This window comes from Haliotis asinina, chromosome 14, assembly GCF_037392515.1.
Source record: "Haliotis asinina isolate JCU_RB_2024 chromosome 14, JCU_Hal_asi_v2, whole genome shotgun sequence".
NCBI classification, from domain to species: domain Eukaryota; kingdom Metazoa; phylum Mollusca; class Gastropoda; order Lepetellida; family Haliotidae; genus Haliotis; species Haliotis asinina.
In genome coordinates, this window is record NC_090293.1 from 18,279,821 (window position 1) to 18,297,850 (window position 18,030).

The window sequence follows — 18,030 nt, forward strand, 5'->3', positions numbered from 1 at the left end:
ATGGTACTCACTGTAAAAGAATCGAGATATGACACATTGGACCAAGCAGGTTGACTAAGTCTCTTTTTCATATGTTAGCAAATATTAATTTGGTTGAAAAACAATACACATGAAGTAATATTGTCAGTCTGTAACTGTGTTGACTACTCCTAATTCTGTTTGACCTGTTAGCTCTGCAAGATTTGGATTTACTGAAGCATGGAGATGTCACAAGATGTCGAAAGATTCCTATGAAACTTGACGTCACTCTGTGTGCATTAACAATCCTCAAAGGCTTTGGAGTGATGAGGCAGCCTCATGGTTGAAGTGTTCGGTCATTTCTGAAAAGGCCGTTTCTGCTGTCCCCACTGTGATATTACTGGAATATTGCTAAATGCGGCGTAAAACTAAATTCAGTCAGTCTCACAGGCTTTTGTTAAATTATTGAGGAAGCTTGTCTGTTTTGCCTTGCAGTTTGGTGTAAAAGTGGTCTCAGATTTGTTTCGTGTAATCAAATTTTTTGTCCATATGGCAGCATGGCCCAAAAATGTATTCCAGAAGAGTCATTTTGGGCAGATTTAAATTTGACTTTATAAAATTTAAATAAAATTATTACCTTTAAAAAGTTTCTTAACTCAAAGCTCGAACTGAACCAGTGGCAATTTAGGAGAGTGCATGAAATTCTTATTCTGAAAATAAATTGGAATGCTGCTTGTTAATTATATACCTGAAAATCTGATCATTATTCTTAAACATAGACACAAGCAGAGGTTCGGTGATAAAATGGTTTTGAAGTATCCCTTTACTGAATTGCTATTCCATCCTGTGGAAAAAAGACACTCTCTGATTTAAATCTGAAATTTCTAGTCTGCACATTCCCAAAGGTTGAAGGCACCAGTGTATAGAGAAGACACATAGGATTTGTCTTCAACAAATTCCAGGAATCATTCTGACCGATTCCAAAATTATTCTGATTTGAATCTGCAGAATTTGAAAGAAATGGGAGCGTTATTCCCCAAAGTTAGGACAAGCAGTGTTGATGGACGAGGAAGGGCTCTAGAGGCTAGCTATACTGCCAGTAATCTAATCATGTTCGTATTTGTGGGGGAATCGATGGCACACAAGCAAAAAGTATTTAATATGGCGAGGACGGTTTCGTAATCAGCGTCTCATTTGCTTAAGTCTTGGAAAGCTGGTGCGCGGGTGGAAATGTCACCATTGTTCAAGCTGTAGGAGTGTGGGGGATGTACTGGAGAGTAAGGCTGAATAATTTGAGCCTGTCACAGGCATTTTTCAATGTATTCTCTCTTTTTTTCATTAAATTTATGCATGCTGATATGGTTGATGTATGTGACAGATGCTGTATCGGTGTATTAGATGTTATGGATGTTAAGTAATCCCTGTAGTAACAGACTTCATGAAATTGATATCTGGAATATTATAGTGTTTATTTCATATATGTGATTCTGATATGCAAAGATAAGCTGTGACAGGACAGAGAACCACGACACTGCTAATGCGGTGCAATTTTACCACAACCATTGAGGATACAATACTGTATAGCATTACACTGGTCTTCACTAGGCCTAGATTTGGAAAGCTTGTTTACTGCTAAGATAGTTGTAAGTTAATGTACGGCCCTTAAGACTATCTTAGCGCTAAGGAAGCTTTGAAAATCTAGGCCATGTATTGTATAGCACTTCAGTGGTGATACAGTACCATATAGCACTACAATGGTGATACAGTGTCATATATATTGCTACAATGGTTTTCCCGTACCATATAGCACTACACAGGTTATACAGTACCGTATAGCACTAGAATGGTGATACAGTACCGTATAGCACTACAGTAGTGATACCGTTCCATATAGCACTACAATGGTGATACAGTACCATATAGCACTACAATGGTGATACAGTACCATATAGCACTACAGTGGTGATACAGTACCGTACAGCACTACAATGGTGATACAGTACCATATAGCACTACAATGGTGATACAGTACCATATAGCACTACAGTGGTGATACAGTACCGTACAGCACTACAATGGTGATACAGTACCATATAGCACTACAATGGTGATACAGTACCGTACAGCACTACAATGGTGATACAGTACCATATAGCACTACAATGGTGATACAGTACCATATAGCACTACAATGGTGATACAGTACCATATAGCACTACAATGGTGATACAGTACCATATAGCACTACAGTGGTGATACAGTACCGTACAGCACTACAAAGGTGATACAGTACCATATATAAAGCACTACACAGGTTATACAGTACCGTAGAGTGCTACAAAGGTAATACAGCATCACATAGCACTACACAAGTGATAATATACCATATGGCTCTACACAGTACACTGATCACACAGTACCTTGTGGTGATATGATGCAGTCAGATCTACCAAATGAATGTTTTTCTCCTTTTCGTTATATTATACTCTTCATAACAAAAATCTTCATGAAGTGAAGCATACTTCAGCTTTATGGTTGGCTGAATGAGGACCAGTGGGATTTTGAAATTCTGCAGTTTGGCAAAGCAGGTTAAGTTCTTTGCACTGAAGAGTCAATTTACACCCACCTGGGTGCCGTAATCCTTGTGAGACTCCTTCCTACTGACGATATGACAGAGAGCATGAGAAACCGCAATGCTCAGTGTTACTGTACAGTTGTGCATTAGGCTGCAACTCGTGTGATTACAAAAGTCACTCAAGGGATGTAGGTGTTTTTGCTGCTCAGCAGTTAATTACTTTGAGTGACCTTAGCTTTAGGCTGACGGTAAATGTATTGAGATAGGTAAATATTTTATCTTCTAACCGGAATTTGCATTGTATTGCTGCCTGAAACCAACCATTTGCCTGGTGCATAGTGTATTATGAAGAATTGATTATGGAATTAGTTGTGAAATTACGCCAAATCTTCCACGTTCTTCTTTCCTTCCTCCATCCTCCCAGACGAACAGACATATACACTTCGTCAAACTTTGCTTGGATCAGTCTCCTTTTGTAAACATGTATTCTTCCTTCCCCATTTTTGTTGCTCTTCCTTCTGCACTTCCTCTGCCATTCATTCAAATCATTCTCTTCTTCCTCTTCCCATCCCCTCATTATCACAAGGATGTAACGTTTCATGTTCAAACATTCAACATTATTGTCCTTTTCAGGATTTCAAACTTTGAAAGTTCCCTGTCAAAGTTGATCTCTGAGAAGGATGAAAAAGATGAAAATCACAACCTTCTGAAATCAGGAAGTCTTTCTGACAGCTCTCCAGAAGAAAAGGTGAGAAAAGATGGGGATATTTATAGGATCATCGTTTAGTGGTGATTTCATCACATTTTCGACAGGGAACAATGTCCTACATTTTCTGGCAGATAAAGTTTCTGCTCTGAACGTGGATGATTTTGTTGTCATAACTGCGGTGACAGACAAGAAATAGTACAATCTGTGTTGTGCCATTCAACCACAATGATATGATAACTAGGGCTAAAACGGTGTACCATAGTGTATTCATACCACAATATCTTCTTTTTGGTTCAGTAGATGGAAATTCACTTTGAAAATATGGTATGTACGTTTTTGAACTGGAAATATTGTCTTACTCACCTGATGCGCATTACTTTTGGAATGTCACCACAAATATCCCATGTAATTTTAATCTACTTGACATCTTCATGTATCTGGAATGTTGCTGAGGACAGTATTAACAACAAGCAACCATAACAGGCGACTAACAGGACCAGATGGTCAGACTTGCTGACAAAGTGGACACATGTCAACTATTCCCAATTGCGCAGATAGATGCTGGCGCTATTGATAACAGCATAGTGTGGTCCAGACTTGATTATGTATCGACTGCCACCATATTGGTGGAACATTGCTTGTTAAAACAGTCTTGCTTTAAAGCAGAAACCTGCTTTTTTCCATGCAAATAAACAATAAAAACATGCCAAAATTATTTTGAATGCTTGTTTTGGATGCATGGATTCTGATCTACTTTATTATAAAAAGTTCCTTAAAACAGGAATATATTTAAAAAGCAATATATTTTGAAATGATTCAGGACTGTGATGAAAATTTCAAGCGCAAGAGATTTGGACTACATATTTATGATTTTATTCCTGCTCTTTTACAAAAAGGGATTCATTATGCTGTGTGTCAGTTGGTACGAATGATAACTGATACCTCCACTGGATTGTGTAGGCTCAATGAGATTATTTACTAACTGCTATGAAGCTGGAATATTGCATAGTTTACAAATATATGGTACGATTGTTTGTGCTGGAGCTGCTAGGTGCCCTGCATACCACAAATACTCCATGAATGCAGGAACAATTGGTTGTTTCCACGGTAATTATGAAGGTCAAGCTCTGAAAATGATGTATTCTCATGAAACATGCAAAGTAATGATGGCTTGTTATGTATTATAACAGTATTTATTCCAGAGAATGTTTATTTGAAATAGGTAAACATATGTCAGCCTATTAAACTTGGTTTTAGAAGTCTGGCATGGTCTTGAACCTCAGTAGGTGCACATGTAACTCTTTATATTTGATACTCATTATTTATACATGTGAATCTTTCAACCCTAATTCTGGTATTCCTAGCTTTGCAATATTGTGAAACCGTGATAGAACTGCACATATACAATCAACACTTATTGGTACATGGTCTAAAAAGCATGTGGTACTATATGCTGAGGCAAACTCCATCGTGCCTTTGTGAAGGGAGATAACCCAATGTACCCATATTTTTCTGTAGCTGCGAGTGGTCAAGTGGGTGGTGGATGAGGCCTTCAAGAGGAAGGGGGAGGATTTAGAGGACTTTCTGAATGATCACTACACTCCAGATCAACTGGTAAGTAAGAGTATCTTATGTCAGCAAATGCAGTAACAAACCCTCCATATTTAACAAGCTGTAATCTGAAGAGGAATCACAGTTTTTAGATAGACTACTTCTCTTTTGCAATACATGCAATATTTCGGTGTATATGCTCACATTAAAGAAGTTGTCCATTTATTAAAACAATGTTCCTCTTCATCATACCAGTGCCACTCAGAGAAGAAAGTTGATATCTGTTTGGAATTCCACTTGAGGTCTGCAGTAACCTGTGCTTGGATTGGATTGGATGTCATTATGTTCATAATTGTTGCCCATGATAATTGTCCTTGGTTTGTCTTGTTGATTATTTATCGTTTGTTGTGATATAACCATACTACACAAAACAATGATCACTGGACTCAGACTGGTTTATTCAGTACTGCAGGCCATGAGACCCAGGGTACAATTATACCACAACTTATTATTTTGCCAAGTGGATTTGATATGAAGAAACAAACTAATAATCGAGAATGGGGTGCTTCATATACATGCATTAAATATAATGACAGCTATTTGATTGTTTGTGGATTTTTTGAACAAATAAGTTTGATTCAGCTTGGCACAACAGTGGCTAAACATGGCAAATATTTCGTTTTGAGTGCAGAATATTTTGGACAGGTAAATAGTATGTGGACTTCATCTTCGATGTAGAGATCCATGTTGAGAGATTCGATGTTGCCTTGTATATGTTTACCAGCATATAATATTACTTTTTGTCAGCAGTTTCGTGTCCTGGGGTGATAGGGTAGCTTAATGGTTAAAGTGTCTGCTTGTCACGCCGAAGACCCGGGTTCGGTTCCCCACATGGGAATAATGTGTATAGCCTGTTTCAAGTGTCTCCAGCCGTGATATTGCTGGAATATTGCTAAAAGCTTCATAAAGCATGTTCTTACTCACTTACTGTCTCTAGTTGTGGAATAATTGCTTTTAGGAATGCATGACGTAGCTGATTCCTGCCTTCCAGGTGGAACATTTTGATGATATGATCATCCAGCAGCGCTATATGACTATTTCCTAATGAGAAACAGATTGTTTAGAAACAGGGCAACTATTACCATGTTTGTTAAGAATTACACAAATACAGGACATAACTCTATATTCATTATGAGTATTTGTTCTTCATTGATCTGGCGCATGTCTAGTCAATTATCCTTTTCCGCCCCTATTGATGATTGACCGACTATTTGATCAATTCCTCTATTGGTATGGTTATTTTAACTATCACAGTTGTCGTTAGACCTGCGAACACTTTCATTGCATGTGATGCATCTAGAGAGTCATTGCCAGGACATATGTGCCCGTTTTCAGGGTCCCTGTCTGACATATATTGTGCCGCTGGCCTGTATTCTCTGAAAGGGTGGTCCCAAAGGGAGATTACTCCATGGTCTAGTGGTTATTGGTAGGCCTTGATCTTGAATTTGAACGTGATTGAGGCATGGAGTATTAGGTATTTTGAACTACTACATTGATATGCATATACATGTTGTATTGGCAGATGGTAGGTGTTGAAAAATATAGCTGCACAGGTTGTGTTGTCGTCTGCGGTGTCACAGTTTGATGTGAAGAGTTGCCTCCCTAGCATGTCAGAAGCAAGTAATTGTGGCAGGTTCCCTCTGATTATGCTTTCAGCTGTGTCTTCACCATACCTGTGTTATGTTTTGTTGGAAATACATGATGCTTTATGCTGCTTAAAAATGAATTAGCGATGTTGTCTCTCTATGCCATTTCTGCAGATACAGACCACAACAATTGTATATTATATCTATCATGTTGTAAATGCTCGGGAGAGGGTTACCTAAGTTGGATAACTTGTTCCTAATCCTTTCTTCACTGAATAAAATATGTTTAAACAAATAAACAAACAGACCACAGCTGATGCATTGAAAATGTTTGATTTCAAGAATCAGTTTGGATGACTTTGGATGAGGGATTCAGAAACTCCAAACTTGCTTTATTTAGAGCTTTTACATTACAGAAGGGCAAGGTTGAATTGAATGTAATATTGTTCAGCAACTGCAAGACTGGTTATCTGGTGTACTGGTATCAACTTATGTACTGTTTCAGAAAGCAATACCAATTTCCTCATGCTATTGTCTACCTTTAGGAAGTGGTCTAGGTGTTGTGTCCATGGAGACAATAGTTCTCGGTCATGCACTTGCTGAGGTTTTCAATATCATTATTCTTCAAAGCACTTGTCGATGGTCAAGCCTTTTGAGCTGAGGGTGGACTAGTAGTTAAAGCCCATTTCTGGTGACCCATGATGTGATATTGATGGAATATGGCATAAAGAGGCGTAAAGCTATACTCACTAGCTTGGTAATTTGTGTTTTTTTTTTCAATTCTGTGATACAATTTTGTATTCTAAGAAAAGCTGTTTCTTTGTAAAATCCATTATTATACAATGCTTATATTGTGATGCATACAGTATGCTAGATTATAATTAATTTTGAAGCAAAAGTATGAATAACTGATTTAATATCCTAAGCAAAACTGTTGAAAAATCTAGTATTTTCCAAGTTTTCTGAAAATAGTTTAACTTTCACAATGTTGTTGGCTTCTTATCTACAGTTTTCCGTCTTCAATCTCTGAAATTTGAAAACAAATGATTCAGGGTCATGACTCATCTGCAAAAAGAAAGAATATTAAGTATTGAACATACAGGATAGTAAATTGATATGAAACTTATCACACTCACAGTTGGGGGATATGTATTGTATTGCAACCCCACCTTTCTTTGGATGTCCAGCATTGTAGATGTTCCATCATAAGACTGTGGACAACGCAAGTCCGGTGCTCGATGAGTGGCTACTCTCCTGCTTAAAGAGATACAAATATAGACCCAGGGGACACATCATTCAACAATCCGCCACCAAGTTCTGTTTCATATTCTAACATTTTATAACACCTCTGAGTCTCATTTACAGTGTAGTGAAGATATTTGAAAGAAAGGATTGTTTGAAAACACATATGCATGATCCCTGACTCTTTAGTGATATACAGTGGAAACTCATTTATCTACATCCCGTTACCATGGTAACCTGACTGGTAGAATGTTTACAGTTGAGAACAAATGATCTACTTTGGATGACAATTTTCCTCAGATCTACAGGTTTGAAAGCGAGATGAATGGCATCAGTGAAGGATTAAATTGCCGATGGACTAATATCTTGGCTGTTCATTCGTCTTTCTATAATCTCAAAATTTCAGTATTACAGATATTCTAAATTATAAGCTGTTACTCTGTCCCACATTTTGTTTTTATCAGAGTTCAGAAAATCGGTCTTGACACTGATGTACACTATGCCATACCAATCCAAGGGGTTAGTGCATCATGACTGGTGTTTACTGGAAAATTAATCCTACCAGGAACAAGAGGAGTGGGGGAGTCCTGTGGTTAAAGCGTTTGATCATTACAATTAAGAATTGGGTTTGATACCATATGGGTACAATGTGTGAAGCCCATTGCTGATGTCTCCTGTGGGGTGGAATGTTGATAAAAGCATTATGAAACTTAACTCACTCACTCACTTCCAAGGAGAGAATTGTCACATTGTTCGCTCTTTGCACTCAAACCCTGGTTTTCCTTCCAACAGGGGTGGTAGGGTAGTGTAGTTGTTAAAGTGTTCATGCACCACACCGAAGACCCGGGTTTGATTCCCTACATTGGTACAATTTGTGAAGCCCATTTCTGGTGTCCCTACCCTGATGTTGGTGGAATATTGCTAAAAACAGCGTAAAACAAAACACATTCATTCTTCTTCCTCCAATGGTACAGAGCGTCAAGTTAAAGTTTGTTATCCACAATGATGTTATTGCATAAATACTGCCTACAGAGGTTTTAGGGTTGCAGTCTCTCAATCATAATTCTCTACACTTAGTCTGGTATTTATGACTATGCTTGACATAATACAGAGGATAGTAGATGGATATGAATTGGCTGCGACAGATTAACTATAGTAATGTGTACTGAGATGATCCTTAACTCTCTTGAGTAGTGTGTGCACGCACATACGTGCGCACGCACACACACACACACACAGCACAATGTCTAATTTGGACTGGCTTGGGGCCGTCTAAAAAAGTCTGAGTTAAACAGAAATTTCCTATATCAATCCTTGAAGGCTTGAACTATTCCCTTGTCTAGAGAGCTTTCTTTAATTGTGGCATTACATCGAGACCGTAAGTTCAGTCCGGTTTATACAGCAATCCGAGAAGACAGAGTCCGAGTTGGACAGAGTGCAGTGTGTGTTGCTTGGTATTGGGTGCTTTGATACAGTATTGCTTTAAACAGTGTGAATGTACACTCTCGCGAGAAATGGCTGCAAAAGCAATAATTCTTGACGTTAAGCCACACAGATTACTGAAGGTCTGCTGTTATGAAATTCATGATGTTTAATACAGAAAATATAGTTGTTTGGACCAGTATTACCTCATATAATAGAAATTCAAATAAACTTACAACCAGACAGGGTGTGCCTACAAGAAATGTTATTATAGTGGAATACTCTGGTCTATTTGCTGTTAAATCAGCTGAGCAAATACAGAAATTCAATTTGAGAATGTGTATTGAACAATAACTCACCTTTACATGCATTCAGGTAAGTGGATCCGGTTAAGTTTGTTTCTCCTTCCTGTCGGTGACATGCGTCATGTCCAAATACTTCTTTCACATAATTCTAATTTATTGTCGAGATTTATTTGCTGTGATGTAGCCTTTGAAATATCAGTCTGAATGTTAGGGCCTGTAAACGCTTTCTCCACGTGACCTTGACCTTGCATCGTTTGTATATTCATTTTCTTTTCATGAGATTTAATGTTCTGTTGTCATATTTTTTCATATAGTTTCTCATTTTGTCTTCGAATTTGTTAGAATTTTTTTTTAGAAATTTTAAATCCTAGTTTGTTTGCCCTCTTCTGATTTAAATTTTATGTGTTGAAAATGTTAAATAAACACAGCTGTTTAGTGTTATTGTCTTCGATCATGAAAAGACAGAAAACAACAAACAAAACATTTGAGATAAATACAACATCTAGGAGATTGTAGGTCCCAGTTCATCACAAGATTGCTCTGTCCAGACTATTATTTACGGACAGCTGCCATATAGCTGGAATATAGCTGAGTGTGGCGTAAAACTAAACTCGCTCACTCAGGGTAATTTTTCAGCTTCCATAGACTCGCAATGGATACTTGTGAAAGTTTTGTTCTTGGTGTCATTGGTAGGTATTGCTGTTAAGTCTGTCCTCATCCCTCCCACCTTCAACAGCTGACATGATTATTGATGTGTTTGTACTCTGATTGTGTAGATTGTTGGTATTAATCACTGGATTGTCTGTTTCAGCTTATTATCAACAGGCCTCTGTCATACATGTGCATGCACACTCACACAAGCTCTCGCACTCCCTCACTCACTCTCACACTGTGCTCACATTTACATTCTAAATAACATCAATTTTCATGGAAGAGACCCCAGCTGACTGGAGAGTCTGGATTTATTTCACAGTGACAGTTTATGACCCTTGTGTTGAGGAGGTGTTTGTAGGTGTGCACATACAAAGCAGCGAATGCTTGCAGTTGAGAGGGTTAGCCTTTCTTTGTGGAGTGTGACATTGTCACCACTACGATTGCTGTGTTGTAGTCGACTGGCTTCACGCGTGTCACGGCTTGATAAGATAACGATGCACTCTGTTAGGATAAGTAAATACTGACGAGTCAAAAGGGAAGTCGGAAAGAGGTGTAACTGTGATTGTGAGAGGATAAGTTTTGTGTGAAGCTACCTGTGACAATTACTATCGTCTGTTTGATGTTTATTAAGATAGGGTTATTGTCTCTGGTTGAGGATCATTGACGCCATGGATCACCCTCATACCTGGATGAATGGTAGCTGACTGCACTAACCACCCGCATGAATTACCTCCCCTTGAAGCGTAAGCAGACGGGCAAACGCAGTCGGTGCTAGTCTGACAGGAGTTGGAAGTGAAGATGTGTGGTGCGGGTTCCCGTCAAGTGATCAGCATATCAAGAAAAGATAGGGCTTTATTGCAATATTGATCCAGCCATTACGCTCTGTCAGCCTGTATTCTCGCGACCGCCGCCGGCCGCTTGCTCGCCTCGGCTAAATAATACTATTTGCTCTCAATCTCCCTCTGTGGCTGTTTATAGTAAACAGTGTGGTCTTGTCCTATACCCTGCCCAGCCCTGGTACTTGTACTGACGGGACCCCAGAAGGATCTGACCTCCTGCTGATAGAGATCATCACAGCAGCATAGGAGGTAAGGTGTTCACTTCCAGCTTTTCAAAATCAATTGAGGCGAAGGGCTCATTACCAGTGGCGACTCCTTTCCCTCCTACCAGTCAAATGTAATCCAGCTTCGCCTCACTGAGCGCGACTGAAAAGACACATCCTGTCTCAGCGTCTGCCACCAAATCATTGTTAGGACTACTGCGACCATGATCAGAATTTAAGGAACATATTCTGTAAAATTCTCCTCACGGAATGATGACAAGGCCTACACATCTTCCATTGTATGGCAGCATGTTTATCGGAAGTGTCTTACTAGCTGGTTCAAGGACCATACAAGACATACAGCAGATTCTGGAAGTGGGAAACAGCCTTGGAGTTAAATCCCGATACGCATCAATGACTGCTGGACAGTGTTCTAAGAATTGATAGTTTGGTGGGTTTTGGTCGTCGCTTTGTTACCATACACAACAAGGTGAATATCTCTCAGGTTGGGCGAACACAGCTTGGAGCTTTTGTTAGGTGCACTTAAGAAGTTTAGAGCCTGCGTCGAGTGTTGTCATTGTGTGCAGTAGATTTGGTTGACCGTCACAGTTGACTTCATTGAGTAGGCTCTTGTTGACAAGGCAGTCAGCGTGCTCTAGATTAAGTGTTCAAGGCCTTCTTATTGTAAATTTACCCCTTGCCAGAGGCCTTTTTATATTTCAAAATTAACATCCTTGAGGTATAGTTTGGATCATTAGAAATTCCTGGCTTGTGTTATCTGTCGTGATCTATCACAGCTTAATCGATTTTAAGGAGATAGGAAGTTTATTTATTTACATGATATGTCTGTTTGACAAGATGATCTTGTTAATCTGTTTGTATTAATCTGGCTTACCTTTCCTGAAAGTAAGATATAATTTTTACTTTTTAATTCTGTAGTATTTAATTCTAGGTCATTTTTACTCATAATTACATTGTTGGCTTTTTCAGATTAATTTATTAATTATCATTAAAATATTTCTCTGTAATATATGTTCAGGGCACTTTTGTTAACTCAAATTGTTTTTTTTTTTTAATCACTAAGTATATTAAAACATTGACAGGAAAGAGGCAAGACCATCCTTTTTCTATTTCTGGCATCGGTGTTCCAGAAAATATTGTATTGATAATTATTGAGGATATGTTCCAAACATACAGCTGAAAGCTCTTATTCCTGTTAATTGCAATGTCTTAATGTTCTGCTTTGCCTTCTTGTGGTTAAGCCCCTTTGAAAGGAATACTAGGATAATGATTATGGGTTCTTGTTTGTATGCTGGGACCAGGAGTCCTGCCCATGTTATCAACTCCATTTTGTTTATCTGGATACACAAAGCAGTATGAGAGCTGTGACTAATGAAAACCTTGTTAGAATATGGGATTTATGTACATCTTTGCACTTTAACAAATGTAAGCATCGTTAGAATACAGGATTTACGAGGGATGTAGTAATACATGAGTTTCATGAATCGATACGTATCAAGATACCCATGTCACGATTTGATACACATCACAATTCCTATTTTTGCAGCATTATTGCGTAAATTTACTTACATTTTGGGCATTAATATTCCTTGTTTTTTAATTGTCCATGAAAAGATCAAAATTTCTTTTCTTGGAGATTGAAAAGGTTTAGTTTCCCATCTTTATGCATGAAAAATAGTCATTAATAACTCTCTTAACACAATTGATACAATTGCAAAATGTACATGATGCATAGACATATTTAAATTGATGTTTTCAAAACTAAATATCCGTACAGTTTTGAATGTATCGATAATTGTATTGTCCTGGAAGAAGTACTGATGTATCGTGTCATCTGTAGGATTTACATACATCTTAACTCTAAGATTGCTTCAGGGACCTACCTGATATAGTTAGTACGATTCGTTAATGAGTCACACACAAGGAATATTTCCAATGTAGGTATTCAGGAACATTTCAGGATTTTTTTTTGAAATTAAATTTTTCATTGAATTTTTAAATACTTATAAATGACTACTATGGATTGTGAAACAGTTGACTCGGGAGCAGTAGAATATTATCTGCAATTTTGAACAGACCTGAAAAATGATTCGTAAAACATTTGATAATATCAACTTTGGCATGGCCAGGCAGGTGCAAAAGCATTGTTAGTGTCAATTATCAAGGGAGAGATGCGGGTTAAAGAACCCTCATGTAATTCTACACATGATCCATCAATAATTAGCACACCACCTCTTTGTCAGAGTCTTTTGGCTTGATGATATTTAATGCCATTGGAGCAATGTTGTTGTTTTTCCAAATCCTGGCCGTCTGCATAGAATGAAACCTATTGAGATTGTATGGAGTATTAGTCAAAGGTAGTAGTGGAAATGAGTGGATGATTTTTTTGTTTTATTCTTTGCTGTCTGGCTGAATGGAAACCAAGTGAGATTGTTGGAGTTTTAGTCCAGGCTACTAGAGAAAGTGAGTGAGTGAGGGTTGGTATCTTTGTTTTGTTTGTTTGTCTGACATTGTTTGGAGATTTGGTCAATGCTACTAGTGAAATCCTGTTGTATTCTTAGCCGTCTGCTTGTAGGGAAACTTTCTGAGATTTTTGAAGAGTTGGTCCGTGCTACTAGTTAAATCCTGTGATGGTTGCCTTTGTATTCTTAGCCGTCTGCTTGTAGAGAAACTTTGTGAGAGTTTTGGAGAGTTGGTCCTTGCTACTAGCTAACCTGAGTGTTTGGTGTACTATTCAGTTTCATGGGTCTCCACAACCGAAATGTACTGAGACAGTGTGGAGATTTAATTCATGCGATTGCTGTGATTGTGAATTAGTAAACTTCTTCAAATTGTGTCCGTCTGCTTAAACCTGAGACTGCTGGGAAACTTGGTCCAAGCAGTTGATGAGAATAAGTCAATATTCTTTTCCAGTTTTAGTCAACATGTTGGGAAACTTTCTGATCGTTTGTGAGTTGTGTTAGTAATATTTTCTTCATCTTCTCATTTGCGGTTTGGTAGCGCAGTGGTTAAGGCGTTCGCTCGGCACGCCGAAGACCCGGGTTCGATTCCCCACATGGGTACAATGTGTGAGGCCCATTTTCTGGTGTCCCCCGCCGTGATATTGCTGGAATATTGCTAAAAGCGGCGTAAAACTCACTCACTCACTCGTCTTGGTGACACTCGCAAATGATTGTTTTCAAATCTTTTGTCGGGGTAATGCGGTGTCTCATTGGTTAAAGAGTTTGCACCCATGTTCGAATCCCCATATGGATACAGTGTTTGGTGGCATCCTTCCATATTTCAAGAATTGGGATGAGAGTGGCATAAAACCCTACTCATTCACTCACTCACTCACTCCCTGAAAATCTTTGCCGTAGGGAATCATCGATTTCCAAGTTTCAGTCATTGCTGCATAAGACTCAGTCAGTGAGTGACTTTTACAGTGCTTGTAAAATTGAACCTCTCTTTTTCTCTTTTTCACAAGTGGAATGCCTCCTGTCAGATGAAACTAATAGTGAAGCGTTGTTTGATGTACGTTGAATTTGACATTTCTAGCCATGTTTTTTTGTGATGGAAAATCCAAGTCTTTAAGTAAACAAACTGTACCCAGACTTTCCAGACCCAGGTATAAAGTTTGATTATGTGTAATAGAAGAATTTGTTGGCAAATAGGGTGTTCCATTTTTGAACTATGGGCACGTTATTAAAACGATTACTCCGCAGGCCAAAACAGGGTTTGATGTTAAAAAAACCCTCCTCTATCTCTCTATCTTTCTCTCTCTCCCTCCCTCCCTCCCACTCACTCACTCACTCACTCACTCACTCACTCACTCACTCACTCACTGACTGAACCAAACTGGTTTATATTAATGTGTACTCTCACTAGGAACCAAGCATGCTGGTTTAAACAAACTTTGTCCTTTGTTATGTGCAGCTGTTACATTTCAACATCATAATTCATAAGCTGTTACAAAAGTCTTCATTGAGGATGGTATTTATTTAAATGAAATATCGTTATGCTTTACCTGAGAGAGATTGTAACAGTGAACTTAACTACTGCCTGAACCTGGGCCTATTCTAGTCTAAGTAGAATGAATAATTATTTGGATTTGTTTGCTACAGTTCAAGTGTAGATGACTTTGCCCAGCTTTGTTCACTGTAGGCAAATGTAAGTAAATACTGAATACATATTGGTTAGGAAAATGACGGAATTAGAGCATAACTGATAGGTTCTGGAAAGTGTTATCATGAATTACAAAAAATACATGTGATGCTCTATTGTTCCAGAGATATGACATGTAGTAATTTGTATTCTACCATGACTCAAGAAAATACTGGATTCTGATTGGTTGTTCAGAAAAATCAGACGGCATCAATTCTGGATTGATGCCATCTGATTTTAGGCCGTTTCACCACACATTAACAAAGTCTTATTGTGAGACACAACACGAACAGAAACGCAGTGATCAGGGTCGGAATGAGATTCCATTGTCTTGTGAATGAGTGAGTTTTACCCACTTATTGCTTATGCCAGCAATAGGGGACACCAGAAATAGGCTTCACCATATGGGGAATTGAACATGTGTATTCAGCATGAGCAAATGCTTTAGCCACTAGGCTACCCCACCACCCCACCTGGTGGTAAAAGGTGACAAGCCTGGGATCAGAAACGTCTGTATCCTCCATAAACACTCAAATCTTTATTAACTATTTGAGGAAAGTCAACCTGTACCATAAATTATTACTATGAAATACAAATGATGGATCGTTTGTCTTAAAATTGTGTGCAATTTTTTTTTCTTCTTTTTCTTCTAAATGTTGATGTAACGAATAAATATGTTTTTAAAATCCCAACTCATTTAAGCTTTGTACTTAAAATGTTCATGCATGAAACTTGTCTTTGTGGCTATATGGCTGAAATTATGCAAATATGTAAAACTCAACTCATTAAACAGTTTTGTGGGGTTCTGGTTTGTGGATTGCTTGTCATTGGTTCATCTTTTCTTCCCCCAACTCAGTCACATAAATTTTGGAAAAATAATGTTTCCTTTTCTCTTTATCTGTACCTGGTTAGAGCTCACTCATTCATTCATATAAGTATTTGAGCAAAAACGTTTCCGTTTGTCTTTATCCATACTGGATTAGAGCCTTGTTTAGGAAACCATCACCAAATTCCTGTATACTCTGTGTGTAAATTGTATATTTATCACAAATGATACCAAAATAGCATGCCTGATTCCAAAATAGTTTTTATTTATACAGTAATGGAAATAGTGGAACCATATATTCTGAAATGGCGTGGTTATTTACCCACAAATAGATTTAATTTTCCTGAAATGTCACGATAAGTTAGCTGGTCCTTAGACATACTGTCTTGCTCTTCACTTCTGTTGTGCTGTATTATCCAGGAAACAGGACTTGAGTTTACTGTCATCATGTATGATTGGATGAGTTTCAATCTCAGGACACTGTGTGTTTGGCAAATTCAAACTTTGGCATTTTTGAGACTCTTTTGTATGAATCATTTTCGTTCAGGTAATGAATTTTCAAAATCTGTTTGATAATTGATCTTGATATAGTTCTACTGATGCAGTGATACAATCCTGGTCTGACTCGGTTGATAGAACTGCAATGATATACATTTTGATAAGATATGTATCTTGAAAGTATGGTCTTGAAAAGTGCGTGATACAAGGCATAAAAATGTCATTAAAATTAATATCTCATTATGGATTGCTGTTTTCTACTAAAGGGGATATTAGAGGCCTGTAAAACACATTAGTATTAATATCTGTTGTTTGAGAACTCATATACAAGCTGATAGTTCTGTCACGTGTCCTTATTCTTGTATGGCTATCTAACCACTTGACGAAATACTCGTTACAAAAAGTATTGCAACTCGTTAAACATTCTGTGCATCATATCCTCATGTTCTGTCTGTGAGGGGCAGTGGGGTAGTCCATCGGTTAAAGAGTTTGCACGTCACACCTTAGGTACATGTTGATTACCAATATGGGTACAATGTGTGACCACCATTTGTGATGTCTCCCTGCCATGATATTGCTGAGATGTTTTTAAAAGCGGCATAAAACTAAACTAAACTCTCACTCACTCAAACAAATACCTTTGTTTACATGTATTACCATTTGACAATACTTGTGCTTGGATAAGTTTTGCAACTCAAGCTTTCTATTAATCCTTTCCTCATGTTCTTTTTGAAAACTGAGCATTAAAATAATGACTGTTAGCAGTATCAGTTAATGTAAAACCCGATTTATTGCTCCTCAAGTTATCCTGATGTTGTGTCTCTTGACCTAATCATAACCTGATTAATTGCAAAATGCCCTGTAACTGGTGTATAAATATAATATATCCCACCAGAACATTTTGTCACATTTGAACTGAATGTATGCATGGCCTGTAGAGATGTACTTTGTGGCGTTAATCCTTAGTTGATATGAATATTGATATTAGACATAAGTGTTTTACATTGTCTCCATCTGTTGCAGAGGCCAGTTGAAGTGGGACAGGATGCACTCAACAACAACTACTGGTACTTTGATGGTAAGTTTGACATTCCTCCACAATTGAATCGGGGGTGGAAATAACAAATAGTCTCACGTTCCAGTCCACTGTTTTTTATGCTGACCAGCAAATTTTTTTTATATCCCACTGTACCCTTGTCAAGTTTACTTTCCAATGTTAATTATATTTGGTATTTATCAACAAAATCATCAGGGCAAGTGATTTTACATGTGCCACTGTACCAGAGTACACACAAAAAAAAATAAAATTATTTGCACCCATGTGAATATATATGCATATGTGTCTGTATTACGGGTCCGATCCACAAGGCGTTCTTAATGTTCCAACCTATTGTAACTCTGATTTATCATAGGCTTACAAATGTCATAGCACTATGAA

At 37.9% G+C, this 18,030-nt stretch overlaps 2 protein-coding genes across 6 annotated transcripts in view; one reads left to right on the forward strand and one right to left on the reverse strand.

Moving 5' to 3' along the window:
• The window catches only part of LOC137260975 (uncharacterized protein KIAA0930 homolog), a 225,905-nt gene that overhangs the window by 133,025 nt on the left and 74,850 nt on the right, over positions 1-18,030 (reverse strand). The window lies entirely within an intron of this gene.
• Positions 1-18,030, forward strand: part of LOC137260968 (B-cell CLL/lymphoma 9 protein-like) — a 136,618-nt gene that overhangs the window by 77,558 nt on the left and 41,030 nt on the right. For 3 of the 5 annotated variants that reach the window (XM_067798554.1, XM_067798555.1, XM_067798556.1), the window contains exons 4-6: positions 3,167-3,281; positions 4,761-4,856; positions 17,616-17,670. In XM_067798554.1, the coding sequence (XP_067654655.1) occupies positions 3,167-3,281; positions 4,761-4,856; positions 17,616-17,670 (266 nt within the window). Of the gene's footprint in view, positions 1-3,166; positions 3,282-4,760; positions 4,857-10,786; positions 11,151-11,552; positions 11,595-17,615; positions 17,671-18,030 lie in introns of those variants that run through there. The other 2 variants (XM_067798558.1, XM_067798557.1) reach the window with 2 other exon arrangements.